Raw genomic sequence first — 13,017 nt, 5'->3', positions numbered from 1 at the left:
CCCGGGCATGTGCCCTGACTGGAAATCGAAAATCAAACTGCGAACTCCTGGATCATAGGTCGATGCTCAACCACTGAGCCACGCCAGCTGGGTGGGATTTTTTTATGGAAGGATAGTGGGGTGAGGGGGAGGAGAGTGCCAGCTATGTGACTGCCCTCTTGGCACCATCTCCAGCCCTCATCTCACTCCCCAGATGCTCATGTTGTTTTGTGAAAGGAGCTGTGGCACCAGGAAGAGGCAGGTGCAGAGCTAGCACTGCACTGTCTGCCTGATCCAGACAAGCAAATGAGAGTAAGGAGGAGGTGCACTGGCCTTTAGGTTTGGGGGGAATAGCCGGGGAAAGGATAAGATGCTTGCTATCACAAACCTCATAAAAGAATCTTTCTCCTTCCTTCTTCTGCTCATGGGATTGCAGGACAAAGATGTTAGACAAAGACACGACACATTACAGACACAGCACACAACATATTTTTCACAGAGATTTTTAGACATGAACACTAAACCACCAATACCTCAAAGCAACCAGCACCACAAAACACATTGCAGAAAGAACACTGATATCAAGGTGACATTGCACAATATGGCAAAACCCCCCGCACTTTGTGGAACTTACAGATCATTAGCATCTATATTTAATTGTAAATATATATGACTATATGTAGGGTGTCCCAAAAAATGTATACACTTTCACAGCTGACAGCTCAATTTTGAAAATAAAATGCACTTTAATAAACACTGCCTTTATAATTATTCAGGCTATTGACCATCTTCTTCCTCCCATTCACACTGCTAATATATTTATTAAAATATTCTGTTGTGGACATAATAATCATCTCAGTTATTAATTGGGTTTTAGATTACTATCATTTCCTGTTCTTTAGCTAAACCATGTAAAACTTGATTATGAACCTCTGAGTAGCAAAGAGATATGTTGCTAATGATCTCTAAGTCAGTATTTGGCAAATGCAAGCATAAAAACATACCCACCTCTTTTCCTCCCATGGATTCAAACATTTTTTCCAACTGGACCCGCAATTGTTGAATATTGTTCATCAGTATACAGGGCTTTAAATAAAGCAACAAAAACAAGTAGTGTGAGAATCCTTCATACACTAAATTGTTGAGTGAGTTTACCTTAAATGTAAGAATATACAATTATCACTGAAGTCCTACTGTATTTGGCAAATAGAATAATTCTGGTACCTTAAGATTATGCTTCTTAACAGCTAAATGGAAGAGGGAAGTATAAGGACTGCTTTAAAGAATGAAATTTAGTAATATACTCAGACAATAAAGCATTGAAGAATTACTACTAAAGTTTCTTTTATTCTTAACATCATGGCATTTTATACTTAGAAATTTACTGAACTCTGTTTTTAAAGATTTATTTTAAGAAAAATAGATTCGTTAATTTTTTTCTTTTATTTCACTTGTTTATAAACCAAAACACTATCTGAAATTTTAAAATAAAAAAACAACAACCAAACACACACACACAACCTTAAATAGATTCTCTTAGGCTACAAAGTCCACACATCGGTATTCAAGGCTCTTCATTATCTGGCTCCAAAGTATGTTTCCTTCTCATGTCTATGGCACTGTGATTATCTCCAACTCTCTGCAATTTATTTCCCCCAAACACCTGCACTTGCCATATGCTGTGACTCTGCTTAGCATGAGGCCTCTTCATTTAGGCTCTCTGCCTAATTGAATCAAATCTATCATTCGGCTTAAAGCCTTCTCTTTCCTACATTGTATCCTTTGGCCACTTGACATTTGTTGTTTCGCTTTACATTTTAGTTGCTTTTCACTCTCTCGTGGGCTGACCCTCAATGCACTGTATGTGCTCCTGTGCCTCTTTCTGCTCTTTTGCTTCAAGAGCGTTGCACAGCGCCTTACACTTGCTCACAACATGTTCCTTGACTTGCTTCTGAGAAGGCAGAAATACAACAATAAAGATGCAACACTTTGTGACAGGACTAGATGTGACCTTCGAACAGCAGGAAATAATTTATAATTGGAAAAGAGAATTCAGAATATTTCTAGAGTAATTTACTATTTGCTGATACTGATCCCAAAGAGCCAAGGGAAAGAAAAACACGAAAGAAAGAAAAATGGATGCATCTTTCAAGTTGCTGGGAAATAAGCCAATAATGAATCAGAGAAAGGCATGCAAAGGACTTACAGGACATCAGAGAGGTGTTAGCACTTGTCAGAGGAAAGATTTTATTTTTGCCTTAACTGTATTGCTGACCTTTGAAAACTTTTTACTTTACTCTTAAAGTGACCACATCCTAACTTCGATTTATGAAAACAATTTTAAACTTCTTTTCCATTCCCTTGATTACAGTCACATAAATATTTTATTGTTTAAACATAGATATCTATTTATCTCCTATAGACGCTGTTCAGGAAGCTGAACCACATGCACCACAAATGACTCTGATCTCCTGCCACGACTGAAAGCCACTTGATGTAGACTTAGTCCTTTCCAGAGCATGTATGGTCACATTTTCAGGAAATTTAGCATCTTGACACAAAGTCAACAAACTGAGCCAATAGACTTTTTTTCCCCCAATAGGGAATAAGGTTATTGATATATTTATTTTCATTTCAGAGGGGGAAGACTGGCTTGGATTTGGGCAATCCCACCAGGGAGAAAACTAAGATCAAAGTAAGACCATGGCTCTTAATGAGAAGCAAGATGTCAGTAATTAGGGGGGAAAGCATTGAGGCAAAGAAAAAGGTAAGTTCCTGTGCTGTAATATTTGCAAGGTTTTTTTTTCTTCTTTATAAAATTTGATTAAAAAAATTATAAAATACACAGTAAACAAAATAACACAATAAACACTGATTTATGATTTTTTTCTCAGTTTTTAAAAAAATAAAATATAATCTAGAACATTAACACATAAAGTGGGACTATGCAGGGGCCTTTCAAAAATAATTTTCCTTTCTGAATGACCAGAGTTAGCCTTGGCAATTCATAGACCCCTTTCAAAATCTTCAGTTTGCCTATCCTAATAAAACCAGAATCTTTTCTGAAATTTTCTGGTGCTGTTTTGGTCTTCAGTATGTTACTTTTCAAATGTATCATCCTTTCATTAAAAATATATGTTTTCAATAAACAAATATTCTTTCTTTCCTATTAGATTATTTACAATCAATGGCAATTAGAGATATCTGCTGAGATATCTTAGAGTTTTAATAAAGTTCCTGGCAGCATATTAATTGAAAAGAAAGAAGAATCTTCCGGGATCCTTGAGAAAAATTAGAACTGATTTACCTTAATGAGCTGTCAGCAAGAGGTCAACGAGTTTTCAGGGAGCAGACTAGAGGTTTTAGACTTGCCTGATAGTACTGATCTTTTGCAGGGTGGGAATGGTTTTCCTCTTTAAAACAATTTTACTGATTTTCAAATACTGTTTTTCAGTGCTTTTTTTTTTTTTAAAAAAAATTCCTATAATGCTATCAACATATTTCTCCTAATATGACATATGGTAAATTGGAAAGAGTGCATCATTCACCATAAAAACATCATATTCCAAATCACTTTAGTTCATCTTGCTTCTCTTTATGCCTTTTATTGATTAAGTTGCAATATTGGTTTGGTTTTTTGTTTTTTTTTTAAATCTTTATTGTTGAGAGTATTACAGATATTCCCCTTGATTTGGTTTTTATAAACATGTTCAATTATCCAAAAAATAGAAAACTAAATTAATAAATTCAGAGTGCAAATCAGCAACATTCCTTACATGAACAATCCTCAATGTATTTGAAAACTGAAAGAATAAATTAAACTCATTTTAGTGTTGGAACAAAGCTAAGCTAGTTGGTGTCAACACTAAACAAGTTTTAACTTGCTAGTTCTCAGCTTCGGTGTTGGGGGTTTCCAGCTATTTGTCTTGTTTTTTATCATCATGGAACCAGAAGTTGCCTGGCATTGAGTTGCCCTCAACCTTCCTCTGAATTCTGTCTTGAAACCAGCTCATGACTACTAGAGAAGTTTAGAAACAACATCTTGCAATACCTCTCAACTATCATCCTGTATGAAAACAGAAAGAAAACAATATCTCTTGCTTATTTACTACTTGGAAAAAGTGGATCTCACCTTAGGAATACATGAAAATAGAGACATTTTTACTTACCACATTTTCCTTATCACAGTAGGAACTAAAATCATTTGATACGATCGCAGCATACTGAAGCAGTACTTTATTGATAGTCTAGGAAAAATAACAACAAAAGTATTGTCAAATGTATCCAGATATTTTATATATACTGCAGGGGCTAATGCTAATTAGGCAAACTTTTCACATGTCTTTTTCAACTTTTCATAAGCAGTGACTAAATCTACACTCTTGCCAAAAAAAGATCTCAAGTAAACTATTATATTTAGATTAAAATTTATCATATTTCTGAGTATATTTGGAAGATACTCCACATGGATTCATCCCATTTTAATACAATATACTCCATCATAAAATTCTTTATTTCTAACTTTAATAAATACTCTAAAGCTATACCATTTTATTTATTTATTTTAAATTTTTTATTGATTTCAGAGAGATGAAGGGAGAGGGAGAGAGAGATAGAAGCATCAATGAGAGTCATTGATAGGCTGTCTCCTGTACGCCCCCTACTGGGGATCGAGCCCGCAGCCTGGGCATGTGCCCTGACGGGAATCAAACCGTGACCGCCTGGTTCATAGGTTGACGCTCAACCACTGAGCCACACCGGCCGGGCTATACCAACTATTTTTGTGGCAACTTCCTCTATGCTTGAATACTTATTAACTAATGACCCCTAATGCTCTCTTTTTTGTCCTGAATAAATGACACTTTATGCTTTAAATTATCTTATGGTTTCTAGTTAACACCCTTGCACACACTTTTATCATGACAAAATTCTTTGTCATTTTCTCAACTTTCTCTACTGTTCCTAAATACCTCATTCTAAGAAGGGCCAGAGTATTTTTATACATGTTATTAGCAATAAATATTTTCAATACTTTTGTATGATAGGAGCTTTACTGATTAATATCAAAGACCACCTCTTAAAACATAAAACTTCTGCTTTTGTTGTGTCACAATATCTCTATATTTACCTTAATTTACATTATTTATTGATGCATTATTTTCTAAAAATGTTGCCTAATCTTTCCCCTTTCTGTCCTTTTCATCCTAATTCCACATTTCCCTTCTCCATCTAATAACTATTTCTGAGCCTAAGGATGCCCTCTGCTTCCATAATTATGCAAAACAAGGGAAACACACAAACTTTGTTAGTTACATTTTACTTTAATTACTTAAAAATATATTGATGAGTTTGCAACCTACTGCTTTTACTTAGACAGCTTGAATTATCAAAAGTCAAGTGTGGATGTGATTTTCTTAGAAGAGAGAAAGCAATAATAACAGTAGATACATGCCATTTCTTTTCATAGAAAAACAAGGATACAAAAGCTTTTCTTTTGTATAATATATTCATCTTAATTTTCTTTATGGCTTAAAATCAACTCAGGGAGACACTCCAAGGAGTGAAACTGAAGGAGAAATGTTTAATCTTCAAAATTAAATTCACCAACTGTGACTATGAACTTGTTTTACAGACTTTTAAGATCACAATGGAAACCTGGAATCAGGGATAACATGAAGAAAGAAAATCAATTCTCTGTGGAAGTACACACTAAAATGATTATTAAATAGAAAATCGGCCGTGGAAAATATAAAATCTTATCAAGCAGCAGACCAATAAATGTAGGAAAACAGATGGCTGGTCAGACTTCAGAATCTTTCAGATGCAGCTGTTCAAATTTTACTTTAGACATAATGCTGAAACTTTGGGACTTATCTAAGGAGTATCAATTCACTCATACATATGAACACTACTCTCAATTTATAGGTCCTAATGACAGTGTAAACTGTAGGAATCATTTCATTAAGTTGAAAAAATAAAAAACAAAAGCCTGACTTTAGGAGCTTGCTGCAATACAGACATTATCACGTGTTCAAGGTAAAGTTTGGGCAGGGAATCCAGACATCCATTTCTGATCATCGTCTAGGTATTCCCCAGGGTCTAACGCTTGACTTTACTTCACAGGAAATTCTTAGTCCCTTGAATTTTGCAGGGAGACAAATGAGCCTAGAATCTCATACCTACTTGCCTACAAATAACAGTGGTTAGCAAGTCAGGATGGGTTGCGAGTAAGGAAAAGTGCTCAGCCATGTAGGATGTGCCCATAGGGTTGTGGGTGCATTGGCTGTAATAATATCCATTTCTTTACTAACATACAGAGTATACCTGAGTGAAAATGTGCATATTCATTTTAGGAGCAACTTCAGTTTCACTTTAATTTATTCAACAATATTAGTTCTTTAATTAATACTGGTAAGTAGTTACTTAAGATATGTCTACCTAAGTCATGTCTCTCAGCAGCAACATTGTTGGGAAGTTGTTGGAAATGCAAATTCTCTGATTTTATCTTAGATTACAGAGTCAGCAATCTATGTTGTTGTTTTTAAATATATCTTTATTGATTTTAGAGAGAGGAAGGGAGAGGGGGAGAGAGAGAGAAACATCAGTGATGAGAGTAATTGATTGGCTGCCTCCTGCACACCCTCAACTGGGGATTGAGCCCACAAACCGGACATATGCCCTGACCGGGAATCGAACCTCTATCTCCTGGATCCTAGGTCAATGCTCAACAGCTGAGCCACGCCTGGCCGGGCAGCAATCTATGTTTTAAAAAGTCTGCAGGTAATACTGATGCAAGCTGCAGCATAAGAACCATTGTCCTAACTAATCGTAGCAGGGCAGAGGTAACTCTTCAGAGAGAACCTGTTGGTGGAAGGGGTACCTAGTAAAGCCTAGAAGGTGGGACTTCTGTGGGAACTTAGGTCATTATTTTATCTTTGGAGGACTGTTGAGGTTCAGACATGGTGACAGCATATATAGAGAGGCAACAGATAGCCTAGCAGGGGCTGTTTGCATCATGTTCCATAATAAAACAGTTTAAATGAAGAGATAGTCATGAGGTGGAGACAGTTTTTTTATGGATGCAGCAAAGGAACTGCCATTCAAAGAGCTCCAGATTCAATAACATGGAATTCTAATAGGGTTGCGGCCGTGAAGAGAGGGCTTAAGGATCAGATAGAGTGACTGAAATATCCAAGCTTCAATATACTGTGACTTGGCCTGTGCCTTCTGGTGCCATTGACTGCGATGGCCATCAATTACTACCAGTAGGTTCATCTAGGGATTCACTCTTATAATCAGTAAAAAGCCCTAATCCCCAAATCCATTTTTGCAGTCACATTTTAGGCATGGAACATCACAGTATCAGAGCAACACAGAGAAGACAGGAAGACTGTGTAGTATCTGTTAAGTGACATTAGAAATGTCACTCCAGTGCTTTATAACAGTATATTTTGATGCATCCAACAAAGATAGAAACCCCCACAGATGCCTAGATTTGGCCCAAAGGGTAAAAATAAATGGTGAGAGCCTGCTCTTCAACTTACTAATGGATTTCTGATGACACCAGAATGCAAAGGTAGAAAAGCTTAGTGGTTAAAAGCATTCCCTATGTACCATTTATAGATGGGTGACTTGTTTGCATTATTTAAACTTTCTGAGTTTTTGTTATTTAAAAAATTAGAGAAAATAATAGTACCTATCCCATGGGGTTGTTATAAAGAATAAGGGAGACATAATAGGTAAAGTGATCAGTACATAGTGGTGCTCAATGAATTATCATTATTAATTTTTTAAAATTAGAATTGGGTTCCTGGAGAATAAGGAATATGTGTTCCCCATTCACCATAGTGTCTCCAGCACCCAGTGAACAGCCAGACGTATAGCCAGGAGTCAACTAATAGTTGATTTATTTTTAAGTAGTACTGGAGATATTGATAATTCATTTCTCTCCTTTTTTAAATTAAACTACCCATGCTTGTCAAGAGCAGAAATATGGTCATAGAACATTCACTACCCGTGTGTCATTTTACCACTTATCACAGCTTCTGGATATACCCGCTATGGAATTTAAAGCATTTGTTTGGTACCTCACTCAGTCTTATACACACTTTAGTAAGAATAGATCATCCCTTTAAGTTCCATTTCAGAATGCTAAATCTTCTAAAATGCCTGAAGATATGTATCATTATGTCTTCTCTATAAGGGATGGTTTAGATCAGTATAGGTCCCAGAAAGAAAATATGATTTCAGTATATTTTGATATGGGGAATCCAATCCTTAGAAAGATGGGGTTACATCTGATAAAATAAACTCCAGTAGTCTGAAGTTATTGCAAAATAGATAATTAGATTAACCACAAAGTCTCATTTTTAGTCTTATGATTTAAAAAAAAAACATTCCAATGAAATAGAATTTATTTTTCAATGAAAGTTGCCAATTTTTACTTTCCCAGAAAATGTTTATCATTACTCTTACATTATTTCCTTCTGATAAAAATTGGGTATTACTGAATTCCCATGGATTTAAAATGTTTTACTTAACTGAAATTTTTCTTTTGTGCCAATAAAAGCTCACATTTCTTCAGTGACACGTGGAATTATTTTCTTTTTGATTTAGAGAATGTGTTTACCAGAATGTAGTTCTAATACAGCCGTCTTTGTGACTTCCCACCCCTTTGTACTTACTTCCAGTCTGTTTGATTATATCCCCAGTGGTCTCAACATGGCTGGTTCAGCTTTACAGCTGGAGAGAGGTCAGACCTACCAAGAGGTGGAGGATGGGCTGGAGCCCAGGGCCTAAGCGTCCCAATTCAGCTGTCCTCCTCCTCTCTCTCAGTGCTTCCATGCTGACAACTTACATAACTCGCTACCTGACTACCTGAGGGTGAACTCCAGTTACTTTTCTAATATTGTGTGCAATTATAATAGTATGTTACTAAATATATTAACTCTGAGATTATTACACCCTTATATGATCCTGCTTCCACTACAAGTCCTACAGTTCCAAGAATAGCATGTGACACACTTTTTTAAGCAGTATCCCTGATGACCCTGTTTTATTCTTTTCTTGGCAGTCACCCAGAACTCAGCTGCTAGTCAAGAAAAGAGTTATTTAGAGAATTTTTTAAAGTCTTTTGCAAAATGACTGCGGATTTCAACACATTGGGAAACTGAAATCAGCTACTACCAAGAAAGTCCCCTCTAGGAATGATCTCAATCAATGATTTTTAGCTATTATCTTTAAAAGTGGGAGGTTATTTTAGTCTTCATAATTAACAGACATAAAGATTAGAGTTCAAAATACTTCATGGCAGATAAATAATGCAATACTCTTTAGGCTGACAGATTGCCTAAAAGCTTTCAATGGCTTTTCATTTTCTACCAAAGAAGTTTAGCCACTTTGCCTGTTCAATTCTGCAAATGTGGACCTAACTTTCCAAGCAGAGTTCCATCTGCCCTCTATGAATCCTATGCTCAGTCTTCATTGGGACCTCTCAGGCTAGAACCCCTGAGTCATAGAACGGTGTGGGTGGGGGGGTGACAAAGATTCTTTCCTTATCCAAACTCTAGCCAGGTTCCTCCATGCCCTCAACCTTGGCCTATAACAACTTGAACAAACACTAACATAGTTTCTAACAGTACAGGCCACAGCTCCAGGATGACACTAGTGCTCCTTAAAGTGCCTGCCTGCAAAAACACAAGGCTGCCAAAAGAATGGACTGTTGCAGCCTAAATCTGAAGGTAGGTCCCTATCTCCCCACCTCAGTGGGAGGGTAGGAACCTAAATTAGATAACCACCAGGGATCAAACCCAGATGGGTTTTACATGAATCCCTATCTTGCTTTTCGTAATTTTTTACTCCCTTGACTCTACAGAGCCCTGACTTGCCCCTACTCTCTTTCTCTCTTTAAAATGCCCAGTGGCCTCTGTATAAATCAAAATTGAGTCCTAGTTCACTCTACACTCTTCTCTATTGCAATAGTATATTATTGATTAAAATCTGTCCTTACCACTTTAACTAGTATCTGGCATTGTTTATTTTTTTAAAGACTCCCCTACAGGGTCACCCAACCCATATCTGATGTTGTATATGCAGGAAATAAATCTTTGTCTTAAATCACAGAGTTTTCTGGTTGACTTATTACCTCAGTATAAATAGCCCTACCACAGTTAATAAAGATGCTGTCTCCTATAAGAAACCTTTCCTAATTCATCTACAAGCAAACCAGGTTTAAACTTTGTTAAGAGCCAGAGCCAATGACAGGGTCAGGTGCAAGCTTCCCATTCATAAAGGGCTTCAAATTTAGATTTTTTGTGATAATGCAAATAAAGTTACATACCCTTGTGCTTGTATCTGTGGTTAAAAGCATGTTAAATGTATAGATCTTTTATGGGCTGAATTGTGTCCCCTCAAAGTTCATATGTTGAAACCCTACCCCCAGCATCTCAGAATGTGACTACTTGGAGATAGGGCCCTTAAAGAGATGACCCTGTTAAAATGAAGTCATTAGTGTGGGCTATAATCCAATCTGACTGGTGTCTTTATAAGAAGAGAAAATTTGGATACACACAGAAACACCAGGGGCTCATGTGCACAGAGAAAATACCATGTGGGGACACAGTAAGCAGGTGCCATCTGTAAGTCTAGAGAAGCCTCAGAAAAACCCCAAACATGAGATATACATGATATAGATATAGATATACAGATATTCTGGGCCTTTTGCAACCTTTGAGAGAAAAACCCCAAAAACATTGATGTGAGAGAGACACATCAATGGCTTGCCTCCCGCATGAGCCCCAGTGGCACTGAGGATCAAACCTGCAACCCAGGTATGTGTCCTTGACTGGGAATTGAACCTGCGATCTTTCTGTTCGCAGGCCAATGATCTAACCACTGAGCAAACGAGCCAGGGCATGATTGTACTACACGGTGTCAGCTAAAAAAACACTTGCAACTTGAATACTAAATGCCAAGGCTTATTTTCAGCTATAAAGCACCACATCTGAAATGGAAATAACTTGACCACCCATGGCACTATCTTCAATTAAAAATGACTGAGTCATTCATGTAAATAACACATAGATTTTAAAAAGATGATAAATCCATATTTAAGAAACAGGAAGTAAAGAAAGATGGCAAACCTTAAACAACTGAATCTCATAATATTAGAATTAGAAGTTCAATTGGGGTAGTGGTATTAGGGAAGACATACTACAAAACAACAGCATTATTCAGGTTCTGTGCAGGCAAATAATAACAAGGCAAGGTCCCAGCAAAGAAAAGATTTACAAACCTACCTTTGCAAATCTTCTCATTAAGTGAGATAATGCTTCAGGGTTAGGGCATTCCAGTTTCTTAATAATCTCAAAGCTCTGATTAAGCTGAGCAAAGACATCAACCACGGAACAAGAGAAGAGGGCGTGATCAGATGTCTGCTGGAACTGAGGGGAGAGGTGAAACCATCCCATTAAACACATCAGCAGGACTGTGGAGACAGTCTTCATTATTTCACATAAACAACTGAATCTCCTATATTATGGACCTTTATATCACGTACTTGCATTTTCCAGTAATAAAATGCCTATCCATTTTTAAATCATTCATCTCCTCTTCTGGAAGATGTAGTGGAACTAATATCATGGGCAGGCTGCTATTAATTGGTTTCCCCATTGCTGAGTTGGAGAACTGTTTTTGTTTTGTTTCTTTCTTTCTCATTCCCCATTGGTATTAGGATGACTTAGCAAGCAGACTGTGGCTTCAGAAGCACTGGGAGGGTGTCTGCTCCTAATTTTGGCCTCCTGTAAAGGTTACAGGACCACAAGGGAGCTTTGTACAAGTCTGCTAAACTTGTAGATTCTGACCAATTCAATAAGAATCTTGGGGCAAAAGGCGATTGATTTTTTTTTTTTAATTCATTTTTTATTTAAGCAATTTCCTAGGGTTCCTATCAGCCCTTTAAAATTGTGTTTTAAATTTATTGTTGGTCACCAGAGGATTCAAATAAACCTTAATAAACAACAACAAGCCTAACAATTCCCATTAGCTTAAAGATGAGTGATGTGAATGAATCCTGACTGCCAACAATCTTAAAGTAATTGAAACTCACTCCGTCTTTTTTGTCTCTTCCCAGTGCTCCATGAAGAAACTCCATCGACACATCTTCATTTTCATCTAGCCACTGCATGACAAAAGGTTCAAACCACCTAAAAAATAAAAGTTACAAACTATAAAAATGTCATTTGCATATAATTAACAGTGAATGCTGCTCTTTTCTTACATGAGAGTAATTTAGGACCCCAAATCTCTTCTCATTTCCTTTTTCCAGTTCAGCTTCCTTTAGCTTTACTTCATTAACTATAAACTCCTCTCTTTTACCTTCAATCTCTATCTCTATATCTATTTTAGCCTACAAAATAAACGCTTTTTATTCTTTGCTACATTACTGTAATTTTATTTTGTGTCATTTTCCTTGTCTCTGAAGCATGGTTCCTAGTATATATATTTGGCGAGTCTGCTGGAAATGGGTTATTTCAGTTTCTCAGTTAGGTCAGTGTCTTTATTTTTGAAGGATATTTTTGATACTTGAAGAATTCTAAGTGGATAGTTTTCCCCTCAGCACTTAGAAGATATGAGCCCATTATATTTTGGTTTTAGTTACTTTTATTGAACAGTCAGCCAACAGTATTGTAGCTCCAGTAAAGTGTTTTCCCTTCCTTGACCCCAACACATTCAAATACTTTCTTCTTGGTTTTAAGCAGTTTTCTGTGATGTACCTATAGGCAGTTTTTCTTGCATTTATCCAGCTTAGGATTCATAGAAATTTTGAACTGTGCTTCATGTTTTTCATCGGATTTACAAAATTCATACCTAGTATCTTTTAAAACATTGATCTGGCATTGTTTTTCTCTCTCCTATTTTTGTATATTAGACCTCTATAATTTGACTTGTATGTCTTGCACTATACCACCAATAGCAAATCATTGCTCTACTGAATTGTTCACTGAAAGGACAAAGTTGGGCTAAACCCATCTCAGGGGA

The 13,017-nt window shown here is 36.6% G+C and overlaps 1 protein-coding gene across 1 annotated transcript in view; it reads right to left on the bottom strand.

Moving 5' to 3' along the window:
• Nucleotides 1–13,017, bottom strand: part of UNC13C (unc-13 homolog C) — a 462,926-nt gene that overhangs the window by 84,041 nt on the left and 365,868 nt on the right. Inside the window, exons 20-23 of the mRNA XM_081120504.1 lie at nt 12,086–12,182; nt 11,277–11,420; nt 4,149–4,226; nt 988–1,065 (exon numbers count right to left, since the gene is read on the bottom strand). Coding sequence (XP_080976630.1) covers nt 988–1,065; nt 4,149–4,226; nt 11,277–11,420; nt 12,086–12,182 — 397 coding nt within the window. The remainder of the gene's footprint in view (nt 1–987; nt 1,066–4,148; nt 4,227–11,276; nt 11,421–12,085; nt 12,183–13,017) is intronic.

This window comes from Miniopterus schreibersii (genome assembly GCF_964146895.1).
Source record: "Miniopterus schreibersii genome assembly, chromosome: 1".
NCBI classification, from domain to species: domain Eukaryota; kingdom Metazoa; phylum Chordata; class Mammalia; order Chiroptera; family Miniopteridae; genus Miniopterus; species Miniopterus schreibersii.
This window is presented reverse-complemented; position numbering and strand designations above follow the sequence as displayed.